Genomic DNA, 18,933 nt, shown 5'->3' on the forward strand with positions numbered 1-18,933 from the left:
ATTTGATTGCTTTGTTATAGAGTTATTTAAGAAATACTTCAAAATCGGCAGCCATTTTGATATGCAAATTAGGAGGTTAAGCACTAAGAATTTTGCTTGGGAACAGTGTTTTTCTGATTCAGCACCCTTGAATTATGTAAAATGGCCTTGTTCCCAACTTTTACCCCTAAATGCCTCTAACCTCCTTATAGAAGGCCTTTTTTCTGAAATCCCTCCTGTCTAAAGTAGTTTAACTGGTTTTGATGTTGAATAAATGTGAATAACGATAGCATAATGTAGTTGTGTTTTCCATCGTCACCAACTCGTTAATATTTTGAGGGCAAAAATAAGAATGAATAGTAAAAAAAAGAATAAAAAAGAATAGTTAATCAGGCCACCTCAAACATAGTCCCTGTTTGTTGGACTAATAGAACATGGTGTTTTATATTTGTATTTGCTATTATGATTCTCTTTTTCATATTAGAAGTGTAACAATGCATAATGAGTTGTCCTGACATTGGGAAAATAACAACTTAGGCAGAGGTGAGAGCTCATGGTGCATTATCGCATACATCTATCCTCACTGGTCTACTGGTTATAAGAAGAGAGCTCATGGTGCATTATTACATACATCTATCCCCACTGGTCTACTGGTTATAAGAAGAGAGCTCATGGTGCATTATTACATACATCTATCCCCACTGGTCTACTGGTTATAAGAAGAGAACTCATGGTGCATTATTACATACATCTATCCCCACTGGTCTACTGGTTATAAGAAGAGGAAAAACTTGACAGGTGGGGAAAGCAGGTAATCACAGCAAGGAGGAATACAAAAAAAGAGAAGACAGGCAGGCGATCAAAATAGGAACGGCAAACATGCTTCCTTAAAAATACCAATAATATAGTTGGAGTTTCTGATTGACAGAACATTCTGCTTGTGTCTCTTGATGAGAATGTTGTGATTTTCTGATGAAAGCACTGATTTGGAGTCCAGGGAATAGAAGGTGATATGTTGTTATTGTGTGCAGTGTGGCGTTGTTCAAAGAACATTCAAGGACAACAGCAAAGTCATTGACACCCTGGGGGGTTCGTATTGTCATTGGAGCTTTGATGATTTGGTGGAATGTCCATCAACTCCTGACAAAAAATATTATTATGCCAGCCATAATGAGATACAGTGGTATACAAATCATCACATAACGTTGCTGTCGGGCAGAAACCTCATATCTCCATATTTCAACTTTTTATGTTTTTTCGTTAATTAATGCCCTACTTCACCATAAAAGGGTGTCACACAAAATAGAGAACTACAAACTTGCAACGCATTGTGAGCTTGTAGATCGGCTATTTTCACAATGGTTTTGGACATACAAGGTTTCCACCCGACAGCACTGATATCAAGGTTACCCCCCTTCATGAAGAAACATCAGTATTTACATGAAATGTACTATACAAGTAAAAAGTGATAGTAGTGGTTGGTGTAGTACAGTAGTAGTAGTAGTAGTACTACCACAACTATACTTCAGTTCTGATGTTATTCCATCACGTCTCCCGTCCTCACAGGGGAAGATCTACATGTACGGAGGGAAGGTTGATGCCACAGGGAATGTGTCCAGTCAGCTGTGGGTCTTCCACATCCAGAACCAGACATGGATCCTGCTGAACCCACGGGCCAAGGAGCAGTATGCCGTGGTGGGCCACTCGGCCCACATCATCCCCCCTGTCCAGGACGGAGCCAGCCCAGTCATGCTGGTGCTGTTTGGACACTGTCCTCTGTACGGATACATCAGCCAGGTCCAGGAGTACAACATAGGTGAGTTGTTGGGGTGTTAGTGGGGGTGGACGATATGACTTATATCAATATCACAATTATTATTATAATTATTTTTATTACGATTAATGAACGATTATTATTTTTTAAATTGTGAAAAAAATAGCAGGCCTACAAGATCACAACAAGTTATGAGACCTGTTGTGAGCTTGTTGATTGGCTAATTTTGCACTTCACCGTTGTTCAATGAAGTATAACACAGGTTAATTATAAAATATCTATCAGAATTATTTCGTGTTGATTAATTTACAAAAAAAAACAAAAACAAATGCTTCTTGATTTTTCGTTTATAACTCATAATTAAGTTTATAATTGGTTCTAAATATTGGTTTAAATATTTTTTTTGTTAATTGTAAATGTACCATCATTAGTATATTATTTAATTACAAAGTGCTTTCCACTGTTCCTGGGACAAATAGTTTTTGCAGGAACATGTTACTAGTGTCTCATCCTGTGTGGTAGAGCCCCACAAGCCTGGCTCCTATAAGCAAAATGTAACCATAGAAAGTATTTCGTAATGCTATTTGACCCACTTGTGCTTGTTTCTAGCTTTCGCTGTTAGCTCCCACCAGAGAAACAACCACATTCCTTTACCTCAGTATTCTGTAGTTCCCCTTTTACTAAGTAATTAGGTGTGTAATGGCCTAGCTTTAGCAGCTACTGGATCTACTGCCCGCCAAAGCTGTTGGCACGAACTTAACAGGATCCTCTGTTGTTGGCAGCCAAGAACACGTGGAGGTTTGTGAATACAGACGGGGCCCTGGTGCAGGGAGGGTATGGACACAGCAGCGTGTTTGACCCTGGCTCTAGAGCCATTTACACCCACGGTGGGTACCGCGCCTACAATGTCAACAAGTACGGCCTGACCGGAGACCTGTACAAGTATGAGGTGGACAAGAGCAGATGGTGAGTGGCTGTTGTTTTGTGTTTGAATTGTAAGTTTTGGGCAAAAATACAATTTATGTCTGCATTTAGCACACTGTTTCCCAACTAACCAATTTTTATGGGTCGCGAATAAATATCTCCTTTTTTTCATTTCCTACATAAAACTAAAAATATATATATTTCCAAAAGATTTTTAAAAAAAGTCACAACTTTTCATCAATTAAAAATATGTATTTTTTCAAAAGTATTTCATAAATAAAATCTTATCATAAATAAAAAACTAAAAACATAAAGAAGTAGTGAAAATAGCAGAACCACAAGCTTACAACGCCGTGCAAAACGACGCGGTGTGAGCATGTCGATCTGCTATTTTCACTAGTTTTGGTCCCGGGCAAACGTCTAATTTCTCTTTTGGGTCTTGAGCTAAATAGTTTGGTAACCACTGATTTAGCAGACACTGTTATCCAGAGCAACTTACAAAGTGGAAGGCATTCGGAAGGCATTCAGTTGGCCAGCCACTGGCAGCTACAGTACTATACTGCAGCCTGGATGATGCCGGCAAGAAATGGATTCACATTTGTCTGCCGTGGTTCAGTTAGAGGCTAGCCTGAGCCATCTACAAATTGTCTGTCAGCTGTTAGTTTGTCTGTCCAGGGCTAATCTCGCTAACCGCTTGACCGATCTGCCGCCATTTTTTCATGCACAGTGCCAGTAGGCCAGGGAAGTACCTTTTTTATGCATTTATTGTTTAAAGATATGTTTTTTTTTGTATATAACTTTCATTTTATAATGTCAGTGGGATTGCGATGAAACCTGGGCCATATTTGAGCACGAGTTCAACCTGATCTGAGCCCCATTGACTTTATAAAATTGACATACAATTAAAATAAAATATTACAAATTGAAAAAGTATAAAATGACTTGGCCTATTGCAGTGTGCATACAAAGTTTGGTGCTGATCGGTCCAGCGGTTTGCGAGATTAGCTCTGCATGCACACACACACACACACACACACACACACACACACACACACACACACACACACACACACACACACACACACACACACACACACACACTCGCACGCACGCACACACACACACACACACACACACACACACACACACACACCCACACCCACACCCACACACACACACAGCCACAAAGTCGCATTCGATTACAATAACCTCTTTCAGTGTAAGGTCTTCCAGACGGCTAACCTCCTGCAGAGCCATATTGTAAAAAGTTAAATGGGAAATACGTGAATCCTTATGCATACAGTACATCTATGATTGATCTTCCTTCCTCTAAAACTGCTCCCTTGTGCCGTTGCTGTAAATGTTTTCATCTTAAGGCAACTTGCTCTTTTGAAAAATGCTTAAAAAATGTGGTGCAACTCAAAATAGATGGAACCAGATTCTGGGCTTAGATTCTTATCATCCTGCTTTTGGATGACTACTAGTCATTACTTCCTGTGGTATAATTGGTTGGCACTTAATTAGAGCCACATGATAATGTTGTCTTCATGTTGTTCATCTCCATAACACTGTTGCTATTATAGTCTTGTGAATTCATGCAGTTGAAATGGAAACTTGCAATTTGAAGTGCTGTTCCTCATAGTGGCTCGGCTTGACATTTTTAACTATGCTAAGTTAACTCTGTGATGTTGGATTAAGAGTTGTTCTGAAGAAAGCATTCTATTTGCTTGTTACTGTGCTTCCACTATGAAATTAAGTTACTTTTGAAGACACAAAGTCGCACTCGAGGACAATAACCTCTTTCAGAGTACTCTCTGATTAATATATTGGGACTGCAATTCTAAGAAACTTTTACAGCGTGGTTGTGCAGGAGTCTAGACGCCTAGAAGAGGGAGGGTCTATTTGTGTGTCTGTTTGTGTTTTTTTTTCCCCACCAGTTTTTTCCCCACAGAGTATTGTACAGTTATAATGTACAATACTCTGTTGTGCTATAGACCAAATCATCATGACATCACGTCCAAGCCATTTGTTTACACATATTCTGATTTGGTCTATATACTATACTGTATCATAATACCCTACCATATAATATACAATGCTATGCTAGTATACTACTGTATGTTAACCTGTTCTGTGCTCTTCGGTAACCTAACAACCATTGTTGTGTGTATGTTTTTGTGCAGGACCATTCTGAAGGACAGTGGTTATTTCCGTTACCTCCACACAGCAGTGGTTGTGAGTGGGACCATGTTGGTGTTTGGAGGCAACACACACAACGACACGTCTGTCAGCCTCGGGGCCAAGTGCTTCTCCTCAGACTTCATGGCCTATGACATGGGTTAGTACCACATGTTTTTTTTTTTTTACTTTATTTATTAGCCCATTATGACCTGAGGCCGATTCTTACAAATGTCTTCTAAATCCTAACAGTAAAAAAAATAAACTTAAATCAGTGGTTCTCTAATCTCTCAAGAACAGATTCTGCTCTGCGTTGGAATCTGTCGTGAAGATTCGTCATAACGTGTACACACTGGCCTACAAGTGGGCGTATCTTCAGATCAGGAAGCAGGCCGCGCTTTACCCAATCAAATGTAGTGGGCGGGATTTACGTGTCCGCCGATCCTTCCCTACTCGAAACAAACCGAAACTAATTTAACAATAGCGTCCGAGGAGCAGACAAAACCACGGAAAGATATTCACATTTTAACTTGCTCTTTCATCATAGAAACAAGTGGGCTTATAGCCAAAACGATCCATGTTCTCTGGGAGAAGTGGTGTTAGTGTTCCGTGTAGAAATATTGTTTGTGGGAATGAAAACATAGTCGCACCACCGGAAGTGAAACGCTGAAGGCAGACCAAAACCCCGGTTTCCTTGCGCACGGGTGCTCTGTCGTCTTTGTCCCAGAGCCAACTGAGATAGTACAAACAGCAGAGGGCGCTGTTTTCCTTCTCATTTGGCTCTGGATTCCCAGATTGGTGGTTCTCACACTTTTTCATGACAAGGACTCCCAAAATGATATGTATTTGGCTGCGGAACCCAATCTAAAAATATTTTGTTCCATGGACCCCCAGAAGCAAAGACTAAAGAATAAATGTTCGCTTTAAAAACATATGTACATTCAAAGATTTTTGCACATTTTCACGATTTTTCAAAAATAGCAGATCTACAAGCTTATAGCACGGCACGACGTTGGATAGAATGTATAAAATAAGCAGAGGGTTGACAGTTTTAAGCCAGGGTGCTGCAAGGTGCTGGCCAGAAAGAGTCTACTAAGGAGCATTTTGACCACTGCTATTACACGTGTGTAACATGTACTGTATATATCTCTGCTGTCCAGCCCGAAACTGCTAACTCCAAAACGCTCATTGTTCAGGAAACGAAAAACAAGATATACGTTTTTCATAAAATGAAGAAAACCTTATATTTTTAAAACAAAGCAATACTACCTCGTCAAAGTTGGTATAGTGACTGTATATATTGTGAGATACTTGCATGTGTCATTATATTATCAACAATTTACCCAAATCGCGGGTAAATCAACACTTTACCCAGCGCGAGTGGAGTTAGAAGTTTCAGACGAGCAGAAATCAAGCTGAAATGGAGTTAGGTGTCCAAACAACAGTAGCTCCACTCGCTGCTGAGAGAGGTTTCAAAAGGGTACAGATTCCCAAAAGCTAACAATGGATCTCCAAGCTCACAATGCATCACAACAACGTGTGAATTAATGCCCTGATGCTTCATGACACTTATTATATAGGCCTACAACAATAAACAGGACTTTAAATATTACAATAACTTCTGCTAAGAGGTAGTAGAACACTAGCACGACAGAAATGCTATGAACGTCTTTCTTCTTATCACAATGCTCTCCTCATTAAACACTTCATAGATTTTAGAAATATAATTACTTGTTTTCATGACATTAGCGTCAGTGCTGTTTAATAAACAGGTACACTGCATAGTTTTAACAGACTACGGGGAGTCTGTTTACGTGTTGTTCCTCCTCGTTCACTGCGCACCGCGCACTGCTAATGCTGTGCTGTAGCACTGTGTAGAGGAGAGGGGGGAGTTGTTTGTTTTTGACGGACAGTTTGAGGATCCAATGGAGTCGGGAGTTTTCGTCTGAGGCGCTTTTTAATACTTTTCATTGGTTCAAATGTTTAGATTTTTTACACAGATGTGAAGGGTGTTCAATAGCGTCGATTTATGAAAAAAAAAAAAAAGATGAAAATGGAGTTAACTGGTCCCGGCTGGACACCGACGATATAGTCTCTCTCTCTCTGTGAATAATTTCTTACATTTTGTGAATCCATAATCTCAGCTCCACCGTGCCACCGATTCACCCGTCAGTCTTGCCCAAATATGGAGTTGCACACTGACATCATCAATATGTCATCAATTATGACACCAGATATCCGAAGGGAAGCCATGTCGCAATTAGACCCCGTCTTGTTTATTATGTAAAGCCTATGACCTTGATGATTTTTTCAAGATAATACCTTGCGGAAGGGGAGATATTAGGGCAGATACCTTGAAGAAGGGGAGATCTTTGCTCGCAGCAATTTCCCCAACTAAGTAATCCGGTCTGGGGATTTAAACGGATGACTTTTAGGTCTCAAGCTCATTTGTCTAGCTTTGACTCTCATCCCCGAACTGCTTCACCCTGAGGAAATCAGGCCCCAGATTTCTGCCAGACGAGGTAAAAACATCCAGAAATTGATAGTTCGTAATTACACCACTCTCAGGTTGCCCTACTAATAAAAGAAAATCATTCGAGGTTCTTTAGCGGCATTGCCCTAATAGGAGCCAGAAAAGCTTCGTCAGAATCCATGTCAGATCCCCATTTCACCACGCTGGCTGTAAACACTGTTCCAACATTGACATTTGCCTTTTTTCTGTCTTTTTCATAAAGCTGCTCATTAGTGGACAGACTTCAGTCTGCCTGGCTGCATGCTGTCCTGAGTATTCCCTGCAGGCTGCATGACGGCCTTAGGATGTTCTTGTTTCTCTGCGTCATTATGAGATATCATTGAAAGGCAGTGAAATTTCAATCTCCTCTGGGCTGTGGGTGGGGCACGGACGCCCAATCCCTCCCTTCCTGCACCCCTCACTGTGCGACTGCTTTCTATTCACGAGGACAAATGCATAACAGAACTAAAAAAGAAGCCTTCCAACAAACTGCTTTCCCACCTGTTTTTTTTCTCCCACATGATTAAAATCGGTCTCATCTGCAGACGTGTTGAGAGGAAGAGGATGATGGATTGTTGAAGCGCATGCCGATTCACCACATTAATTACATTCTTCATCCCTGATTATCCACTCCGCATGCCGCATACCCTCTTATTGAACCGTGCAGTCAGAGGAACTGTCCACAAATCAGATGCTATCGCCAATTAATTGTTTTCTTATACATTTTTATTTCCTCTGACAGTTTGTATTCCTACTCAAACTCCTTGAATCAGAACTTTTTTCTTCTTTCTTTTTCTGTCAGCTGTTAATTATTAACTTCCCCGCTCTGCCACCTGTCTGAATCCATAATTGGACAGAAAAGTTGCACAGTCTTCTGCCTCCTCTTCCTCTTCCTCTGTCACCAAACAGCTGTGGGGACAGAGGCCACTGGTGCTGGTCTGTAATTGTCTTGTAATTATGGTTGAGATGGCGGGGGGATTGATACTCTAAAGACTAATTGCCCCCCATTGTAATAAGCTGAACTCAATTAGCATAGCATTTATGGGGCCTGTTACCGCCTTGATACTAGTAGATGTGCAGTAATGAATTCCACACTAGTCTCACTGTGCCAGAGTGACCTGCTGTACCGTGTGTGATACCAGTCATGGACACTAGAGGGTACTGTCAGCCAGCAAATGTGTTGCAATTCCCTTATCCCCCTTAGGGATAGCTATGATGTCTTGTCTTGTACTGCAGTGCACAGGCTCAAAAGGACTTACAGTACTGCATTCTCTTTTGTATGCAGCGTATTTCTGATTTACACGATCACATCTGATGTGTAATTAATACTTGTCTACATACCCCTTTGGCCGTTGCTTTTCCACCTCTGTTAAGTTTTTGTATCCTTTATATGTGTTTTGATTTCTAGTTATTATTTGTCCATATCTGTACTACTACTAAATTCCACAGTACTGCCCTACCAAAAGCTGTATTATGTCCCAAACATGTGGCCATAAACAATATAATCAAATTCTAAACCATTATCAGTTTAACTTGCTTTTGCTGAAGATGGGTAGGATTTTTTTTTTAAAGACCACAGGATTGTCAGAACTATTACCAGGATCTTCTCTTTGCCTTTCATGATGAGTCATGATAGCTCAGCTGCTATCACTCAAGCATTTTAGATTAAGGAGAACTTAACCACATGAACCCGAAAATAGCATATCTAGAGGGACGAAGGAGCGGGCCTAGTATAGAGCCCTGGGGGACCCAGTTCAACGAAGTATATAGGGTTAATTGCCTCAACAGCAGCTGGGGGTTCAGTGTTTTGCTCAAGGACATTTTGACAGGAATTGTCAAGCGGCTGTCCACAGAGATTGTTGTAGCTGTCTGATTATCTGGTTTTGGTGCCAATTCTATGTCCAGCTGCCTCGGAACACATCAATCACATGTCATTAGAATTTACTGAAGCCATGTTTGACCTGATAAATTAAACGTTTGTGGATGTGGGATCAAACTTGTGACCTTCTAGTTAACACACCAGATTCTTTCCCCGCCACCTACCCCCAGGGCACATCAATCACATGACATTTAAATGGAGTGTTGATGAAGAGGTATATCATTTCATATGCAGAAAAAAAGATCCTCTGACCTTCTGGTTACAGGACGTGACTATGTCTAATGGCCACCATCATATATTATGTCACCTTTACTTGCTGTTGCTGATGACATGTATGACTTTATACAATATGTGGAGAGAGTTTAGCTGTAGTCAGATTCAAACGTGTCCCCCAGGTCACTTCATTCACATTGAAGTAACTCATTGAATATACTAGAATTATCATTTCATATGAGGAAAGGGTTTGCTCCCACAAGGATCAAAGCTCATGACCTTCTGGCTATGGGATGCTACTCTGTCTCACCATGTACTTTAACCATCATTATAGTCCATGTCAACCTAATGTGCCGTTGTTGATGACATTATACGATTTAATATGTGTAGATACTAGATAGCTGTTTCAGGGGTCAAATCTGTCAGCTTCTGGCTGTGACACCCGGCCCCTCTAGGACACATCAGTCACATGCCATGTGATTATAATGTCATTGAGGACATGTTTGTGTGACGTGCCACGTTTGGAGTGAGCTTGACTGTCACAGGACTCTCTTGCGCCGAGGCCACCTTGCCATCTATAGAGACATTTGATTTCATATGGATTTGAATCACACAACGGATTTCATATCGCTGTGTTGAATTCATATCATATTTTATTTATAAAGTTATTGTTCCTTAACAAGCCCTATTTTGAGAAACATTCTAATTTATTTCAAATATAGACAATCTGCAAGCAAGCTCACAAAACATCTCAATGAGATTGTGGATCGCCTATTTTAGAAAAACTTTTTTTGTGTTCTGTTTACGATTATAATTTTCACTCGCCCAAAATAGGGACACCAGCCAGGGATAAAGTGTTAACATATTGACAGATTTAAGATAATTTTGATATAAGGCATGAAATTCAAATAGATTTGGTGTTCTTAAAGTATGGGTTATTACATTGCAGGGCTCAAACTTGTGACCTTCTGGTTAAAACACCAGCATCTGCCCCCCCCATCCCCCCAGGGAACATCAATCACTTGTCATTTCAATATACTCTTGCTGAGGATGTGTATCATTTCATATGTGGTAAGGGTTTTGCTGTCACAAGGATTAAACCTTCGCCCTTCTGGTTATGAGATGTTTCTTATCCACTGTCATCCCTGTCAGCATGGTTTACTGTTGTTGGTGACATACCGTAAGAATAGCAGACATTATAAGAAAAAGGAAAACCATATATTTTAGATGTACATTTCCAAACAAACAAAAAACAACTAAATTATATTTTCACCAATATATGTTCGATATAATAGCGGGGAAAAAATATATAAATATATATATTTTTTCCTGCCATATAACTTCTCTAATATACATATGTTGTAGGTTTTGTAACATAACATTTAGCTACTTGTCTGTATGGGTTTTGCTGATGTTGGCATCAAACGTGTGACCTTTGGGTTAACTGATAGTCCCTCTCTAACAGACTGCCCTGGAGGTCACGTCAATCATGTTTCATTTGATTTGCTGTTACGTGTATGATGTCATACATATAAATAGGGTCAAAGCCGTGACCTCTCTCTCTCTCTGGCTCTGTCTCTCTCTGTATGTTTTACAGCGTGTGACGAATGGGCTGTGCTGCCCAGACCTGACCTTCACCACGATGTCAACCGCTTCGGACACTCTGCGGTCTTCAATGACGGGTAATCATAATAAAACGATTAGACTAGGCTTCATATTTTATACCTTTGCAAGCATCTGTATGCGTCTCATCTTAGTATGCTTGTGTGTACCCGTTCCGTTGTAAAGTATGATATTCTATGATTTAGTGTTGGATGATTTAGGGTTAGTGAAAACACTCGGAAATCGTTGGCAGTGGCTTAGCAAACAATGTTTTATTTCTGGCAGTCAGAGTTAAGAACGAATCCCACCAGAGACCTCTCTTTTGTCGCTCCCCTGTGTGGACTACTTCTACTGACCATATCCACATGTTTTGCTCTTACGTCATACTCAAGGGACATACAGTATGATGCTTGTAAAAGTTTAAATTCCACCATGACATTATTACAGTATTACTATATATGAATGACATCTATTATTCATGCATGGCTTTTTGCATTATTGGAACCTCATATGAATATATTATGCCAGAGGTGGTGGTGGTGTGAGGAGATGAGTTATCATCATCAATAAGTATTATCTGGGATTTACCACCCGCTGAAGAAGGGGTAGGGATCTGTTATTAAAATATCACATAGTGTTATGGAGAAATGTGAGGAAGGAATATTACACTGCAAGAGTTAGTCAACTTCGATCATCCTCTTCCCTTGGGGTGAAAGTAAAGATGTCATTAATTCATTCATTGATTCATTTAGTGTTTTATTCAGAGATATGAATTAATTTCACGCTTCATTCATTAACTCACACACAAATCATATTTTATTCATTAACTTATTCATTAGACTCACTTAAGCATCCAATATGCAAAATGTACAGGAATTTGTCTCTGTGATATTACTGACAGCTTCCAACTTACACTGACTCGTTCGTCCGTCCGTCCGTCCGTCCATTCATCCATTTATTCACTTCCTTATATAGTTAAATTATTTTTCCTCCTTCTTCCCCCACCACTTCCTCTCCTCTTGAAGGCTAATTCATTCATAAGCCGCCACACAAAGTTGAAAATCAGTTATTTACCGTTTCAGTTGACAAAGCGTAAATTCGGCTTCATCCTGTCTTACCTCCTCCTTCAATCTCTCATCTTTCTTTTCTCCCTCTTGTCTCCACTTCCTCCTCTCATCCTCTCTCCCAGCTGGACAGGTGCTTTTGATGGGAGCCCCCTCTGAGGGAGACCTCTCCCTCCCTCTGTCTTATTCTCCTCCTCCTACCGCTGCTTCCTCCCCATAATCCTTGTGGCTTTTGCAGCGCTCCGCCGGGAGGCGCCCCGGCTCCTCACAGCACGGAGGGGGTGGGGGTGGGGTAGCTGTCGAGGGCCGCTCGCACAGGAAGAGGGTGCTTGTACGTGGAATTAACTGACTTGCTATGGAAGGGAGGGATAGAGGAATAGACTGTCAGACTAAGGACCGCTCCTGCACAGTTTGCCGTTCGCGCTCTGAGCCGGGCTTGACCTTGGGGAAGGAAGGGGGAAAGATTTGTCTCTGGAGGGAGAGAGAACTGCGCCCATCTTTTTTTATTTATTTAATCCGTGTCTTTCATGTACCCTGCTTGTTTCTCACCTTTATCTCACCCCTGCCTCCCTGCTGACTCGTAGCTGCCATGTCCCATCAGATTTGTGGCGGCTTTCATTGCAACGTTTTCCTTTCGTCTCTCTCTCTACCCCGTTCTCTGTTGCATTGCCTCTGTCTCTCTCCTTTTCTTCTTCTCGTAATGTCTGTGTGTCTCATTACCTCCCCCTCTCTCTCTTGTCTCCCTGCCTCGCTCTTTATTCTTACCTCTTAAGTGTCACAGATGTTAACCCTAATTCAATCGAGAGAAAGGTTTTCAGTTCATGCTCTGTATTCATCTACACTTACACGCTCTCTTGCCCTCCTCTGCCCCCTCTCTCTCCTGCTCTTTTCAGTGTCATGTATGTCTTTGGGGGCTTCAACAGCCTGCTGCTGAGCGACGTGTTGGCCTACACCTCTCCCAGCTGCTTTGCCTTCTCCAGTCTGGCATCCTGCAGCCAGGCCTGGCCGGGGGTCCGCTGCCAGTGGAACTCCACCCAGGGGGCTTGCATGCCATGGGAGGGCAGCACCAGCTCCCCGGACCAGCAACAGCAGCAGCTCTTGGTCTCCTGCAACGCCAGCACATGTAGGTTGAGACGCATGTGCGTTATAACGCAGTGGTTCTCAAACTTTCATGCCAACGACCCCTAAATTGATATGTATTTGACCACGGACCCCCATACGAAAATATTTTGCGCCAGGGACCCCCATACAAAAGAACGTTTTTTTTACAAGCTCACAACGCATCACATGGCGATGCGTTGCTTCCACACACAATTTTATCCAAATATAGGTTAAATCAGTGGTCGTAGCCCTACCACTGAAATGCAATCATATTAGAGTCAGATCGATAACTTAAATACATGGGGGGAAATGCATATTTGACAAAACAAATACCACACACATATAAACAAATATCATTGCTTTATTGGACCTATTGTGTCTGAAATAAACAGTTTTTATCAGTCACCACTCATTCTTTCAAATGTTAGAGCAAAATATGTACAATACTATACTAGCCTTCTCTTTACTGCAGAAGAAAACCAGGTCCAAATCATCTCATTAGTTCCAGTAAGCTACTGTTGGTGCGGCATGTTTAGTGTTGTACTCCAAATGTCAAGCGTTGAACTTTCGTCATAGCAAAGTCATTTATGATGTCTAAAATACAATTTATGGGCAAGTTGACGCTCTATGGAGATCTTTGCCAACCACTTCTGGGACATGGTACACCGCAAGTAGTTGTTTTATGAGCTTCAATTTACTGAAGGCCCACGTGCCTCAAGCCACAGTCACGGACAGAGACAGGAAAATGTGTCATGTGACAGACCAAACTATTTTTGCATTAATGGGAGGGAAAGTAAAAACAATTTTGACCCGAAAAATGCCTATTTGCGCTAGTGAAAAAGCCAAAAAAATAATAATTTTTGATTCTGAATATTTGTAGTGGTATCTTACTATATCAGTATACCAGCTGCGCCCTCTCGTCTCTCTGACAGCAAGTTGAGACACACACACACACACACACACACACACACACACCGCCCACATAGCCCCGCCTCATCTCTCTGAGTCTTACTCGTCTCAATGCCATTGTAGCGCTATTTGGAAATACTTTGCATTTTAGGCAAATGAACAAGAAAATGTTCTATTAACGTTACTTTAATACAGTTAATTAGATAATGTCATTATTTATAAAGGCCTTATCTAAAGAGAAAAACAAAACAAAACGTTTCTACCAGAGAGAATCTGAGGAGCCTTTAATAAAAAATGTATACCGTCACTGTTATGTCAGTTTGAGTTATCAGTGGAGAGCTTCACAGAACACATCTTCACACTGCCATGTTAAAATATAACATGGCATATATTTAAAAAATGGTAAATCTTGGATTCCTGCTGCCAGTTTGGCCGACGGGATGGGGAAAAAATATTTTCTCACCCTGTATGCAATCCCACAGCCTGTGGCTCATGTCCCTACAATCACATTGATCTTCAGCAGCTGCACATATTGAAGACATATGCTTCGGCTGTCTTGATATTATTCTAGATTTCATTTATTTAATTATTTATTTTCTCATCGGAATTGTGGTACCGTGACTTTCAATCAGGTTCCTATCTCTTAGCGTGTGGCGCACATGCGGTCTGATCAGGCTTGTTTGTGACACAGCTGGTGCAGCCTTGTGAGTCAGATTGAAAATGGTAAAACTGGCCGCGCGTTAAGTAGGGGTGAGTGTCGGTGTGAGTACATCGGTATTGGTGATTGGATCTGGTGCGTCCATGCATATGTCTAGTCTGCATGTGCCATGTTAGTGTGTAATTTTGTATGCACCTTTTATACCGTATGTGTGCCTGTGTTTCACTGGCTTTACAGTAAGTGCTAAAGGGCCAGTTCTGTTGGCTAAGACTGTTGCAGTGTGTGTGGGGGGTGTGAATAATGATACAGGGCAGCAGGCCATAGCCAGCCTCCTACCCACTGAGACTCTTGTTGTTGTGTTGTTCTGCTGTTTCATCACGGCCACCAAAACATCCTCAATTTCCTCCAACGAGGCCGGTCTCATTTTGCGGGAGGTCAGATCCTACAGAGGTGGCAGGGGATGAAAACCGTGCCTTGGAATATCTCTCACGGAAATGTAATACCGTGGCGTGTTGGCCTCTGCTCTGTTGCCGTCTGGCAGGCGCCATGTCCCCTGGTTCCTCTCCCCAGAACTCTTATCTCTCTTGGGTTATAAGGGAGATGGAGGCCAGCTCTCCAGCCAGATGCATGGTGCTGATGAGTGGGGTCATTTGTGGTTGGTTGGTTTGAAAAAGATATTATTAGTTTGATAGTTTCAGCTAAATAATCCAGTTGGCCAAAGACACATTCCACCGGATTTATTAGCCAGGCAATCAATTTGGGCAAAACCACATTCCAACCATACTGGTAATTCCTCAACCCTGGTAATTGCAATTCCTGATTGCCATTATGCCATTATTGTTATTGAGTGATTAGTATGGCCATGGCGGGATTTTCCTTTTATTCTTCTGAGTGACTGTGCATGTTGCCGTGTCACCCATGCTTTTTATGGTCATTTTTGTCATTTCACTGTGGTACACATAATCATGACAAATACAACTACAGTGCAGATGTTCTCTGCACTGTAGTTGTCAGTAATTTAATTATAGCAGGTGTTTTCAAATCTAATTTTGAAAACAATACTTGTTAGTTGTGTAATTTGCCATTTCCCATCCAGATGCTGAAGACAAGATGTGTGACCAGTATGATGACTGCTACAGCTGCACGGCCAACACCAATGGCTGCCAGTGGTGTTCAAGCAAATGTCTATCCATGGGAAGCAACTGTACCGCTGCCACGGTAAGGAAGCTGGCCCAGTCTACGTAAGGCAACAAACATGTTTTTTTACCTCGCAGAGGTCAGGCCATGTAGTGATACAAACAGGTTCTTTACCTTACAGAAGGGGCTCTGGCACAGTAATGTTAAAAGAAGATCATTATTATCATTCATTTTTAGCGGTGCCAGCCGCTCTACATTTGACCGTGTCTGTGTGTTATGTCCGTCCGTCCGTCCGTCCGGATGAGCACGAGAAGCAACACATACAAACCACATGAACGCAGTGTGCAATTTCCGTGAAACTTTCCACGCATATTCCCACTAGGCCCAGGAAGAATTGCCCCCCTTTTCACATTGCCCTGTTATAGCGCCACCAGGAGGCCAGCCTTACATTTGACCGTGTCTGTGTGTTATGTCCGTCCGTCCGTCCGTCCGGATGAGCACGAGAAGCAACACATACAAACCACATGAACGCAGTGTGCAATTTCCGTGAAACTTTCCACGCATATTCCCACTAGGCCCAGGAAGAATTGCCCCCCTTTTCACATTGCCCTGTTATAGCGCCACCAGGAGGCCAGCCTTGCAATGAATTTACAGGGATTTAACATTGTTTCTCTAGTTCATATAAAGCCCAATTAAATAAACCCATCAAAGGCACCGCTTCCTTCACACAGGGTGTGATTTTTTATTATCTATACTGTATGTACAATGTCTGTCCCCTCAAAAGTAGATCCAAACCACAGCTTACGCCGATCTGTTCATACCATCTATGGCTGCACAACTAGTTTAAATGCCTGTTTAAGTCAGTCAAAGTGAAACTCGGAAAGAGTATTAAAGTGGGTTCACAGTTTATGATATATGCATGTAAAAAAAAAACATACCGTACAAACAATCTTTTTTTTCTGTTACATGATTATATCTATCATGCTCACAGATGGAGCGAAAACATTATCCCCACCTCTGGCCGTTCCGGCCTGGCGGAGATAATGACTTTTAATGAATTGAAAAGTTTCACAGTATGATTTTAAAGTGTAAACATGCGCCTGATGTCAATCTTAATCTTGCTGCACTAATCAGTAAAACTCAAACAAGTGAGATGTGAATTCCCCAGAATTCCCCTTTAAATGTACTAACTAGCCTATAGGAAGGTACAATGATAGAAACAGCGGCAAGAAGACAAACATTGGGGGGGGAAAAAAAAATTAAAATCCATTAAGTTATTTGGTCAACCCTAGGTGGGTTGGCGAAAGGGCCTTTCTGTGTGGAGTTTGTATGTTCTCCCCGTGTCCCCGTAGATGCCCTCACAAAAACATGCAGTAATCCTGGTCTCTATACTGCCTCCCCCTGGTCAGCAGGGGCGCCTGATGGAGGGGAAAGGAACTGGTTGGAATAACGTGTTCCTTCCATGCACTACGTCCTACCGGGGAAACTCCCCCCCTGTCAGGTGATAAGAAGCGGCCTGCTCACTCCTCATGCATTGAAGGAAGCATGAGCTCAGTTCGGGGCTCTACCCAGGCTGCAGAGGGAAAGTCGCGCCCAGGATTACAGCTTAGGCAATTGGCACTGGGTGAAAAAATGGGTTACAAAAATCGTGGAATAAAACATTTAAAAAAACTAAACAAAAAAACAACACAGTTAAAAAACACAGCTAACTACAATATAAATATAAATTAGCTGACCAACCCCCATCCCACCTCCTCTCCCCCCCCCCCCAGTGCTTCATTGTACAGTCTAATGGCTAAAAATGTGGGATAAAAAAAAAGAAGTTATTTGGTCAATGATATTTGATTTTGTACATATCGCCCAGCCCTAGGCAGGGACTGAACCTCCAACCTTTTGATCCTGAAATAATCTGTTTGTAAATCTGTCAAGCTAACAAGCAAATGAAGATAAATGAACCCGTTTGTGTGCATATTTATGTATTAACTAGACCCTGTAAATATTCAAGCCCCATCAAGTTCTACTAAATACGCATCAGGTGCTTCTCACGCTGGATGATTGGGTGTTCATAAATAAACTCTTATACAGCATGCTACATGCATAATGAAATTGTCTTTCATTATAGCACAAGCACTTTCATCTTTCCCAGCCGAGTCTCATAAACATAAAAGGCTCACGTCGTCTTAATGAAATTCTTGCACATTCCATACAGTATGTGCTGAAATTAATATTTCATTATATACACCACAAACGGCTGTCACTGTGCAGCAAGAAATGTAATAACTCCTCATCCCCTGCAACGCTTAAGAGATGGATGGCTCGTATTTGTTGTATATTTAATTATTTACCTGGTTTCTACCAGTACCTCACCAGGCGTAGCACTTTCCCATTTCTTTGTAAAACACTAATGGGAATCTTAACTGGAGGCTCTGTTAAAGTTGCCTTGGTGTATTGTGGTTGATTCTTCCTGTACTGTTGTCTCTTTTAGGATGCTACCACAGCAAAGCCAATGGCACCTTTTCCACATCTGGCTCTTTCTACCCTATTCTATTTGACTGTATTTCCAGGGTGCCATAGCAGAGTATGAGGTCTGTCCTAAGGACAATCCTGCCTTCATCTGCAGTAAGAAGACCAGCTGTAAGAGCTGCTCTGTGGACCAGAACTGCCAGTGGGAGTCACGCAACCAGGAGTGCATTTCTCTGCCAGGTAGCTGCTGCTATTGAAATTGCATTCAATAAATGTCACATAATGCAAATAAACCTACGCCTACGTGCGCTGTCTGCGCACACACTGGACAGGATAAGTCAGGTTGCTGTCATAAATGGCCATTCTTTCTCCGGCACACAGTCACACATATACACCAGATGACAAACTCACCATATAATGCATCCCTTTATGCAAATAAAGATGTGCTTGCACGCACACAAACGTGGGCCTATTTCACACAACCCCGCACTTTCTGTCTCTATTGATATACCTTATGTAACAACGTGACTTCATAACAGA

General features: G+C 41.7%; 1 protein-coding gene across 2 annotated transcripts in view; it reads left to right on the top strand.

The window, feature by feature from the left end:
* Nucleotides 1-18,933, top strand: part of atrn (attractin) — a 166,234-nt gene that overhangs the window by 39,459 nt on the left and 107,842 nt on the right. For both annotated transcript variants that reach the window (XM_084043855.1, XM_084043856.1), the window contains exons 8-14: nucleotides 1,546-1,795; nucleotides 2,536-2,719; nucleotides 4,861-5,015; nucleotides 11,057-11,141; nucleotides 13,019-13,248; nucleotides 15,890-16,011; nucleotides 18,495-18,633. In XM_084043855.1, the coding sequence (XP_083899981.1) occupies nucleotides 1,546-1,795; nucleotides 2,536-2,719; nucleotides 4,861-5,015; nucleotides 11,057-11,141; nucleotides 13,019-13,248; nucleotides 15,890-16,011; nucleotides 18,495-18,633 (1,165 nt within the window). The remainder of the gene's footprint in view (nucleotides 1-1,545; nucleotides 1,796-2,535; nucleotides 2,720-4,860; nucleotides 5,016-11,056; nucleotides 11,142-13,018; nucleotides 13,249-15,889; nucleotides 16,012-18,494; nucleotides 18,634-18,933) is intronic.

This window comes from Gymnoscopelus microlampas (assembly GCF_963454915.1).
Source record: "Gymnoscopelus microlampas genome assembly, chromosome: 20".
In the NCBI taxonomy this organism is placed as follows: domain Eukaryota; kingdom Metazoa; phylum Chordata; class Actinopteri; order Myctophiformes; family Myctophidae; genus Gymnoscopelus; species Gymnoscopelus microlampas.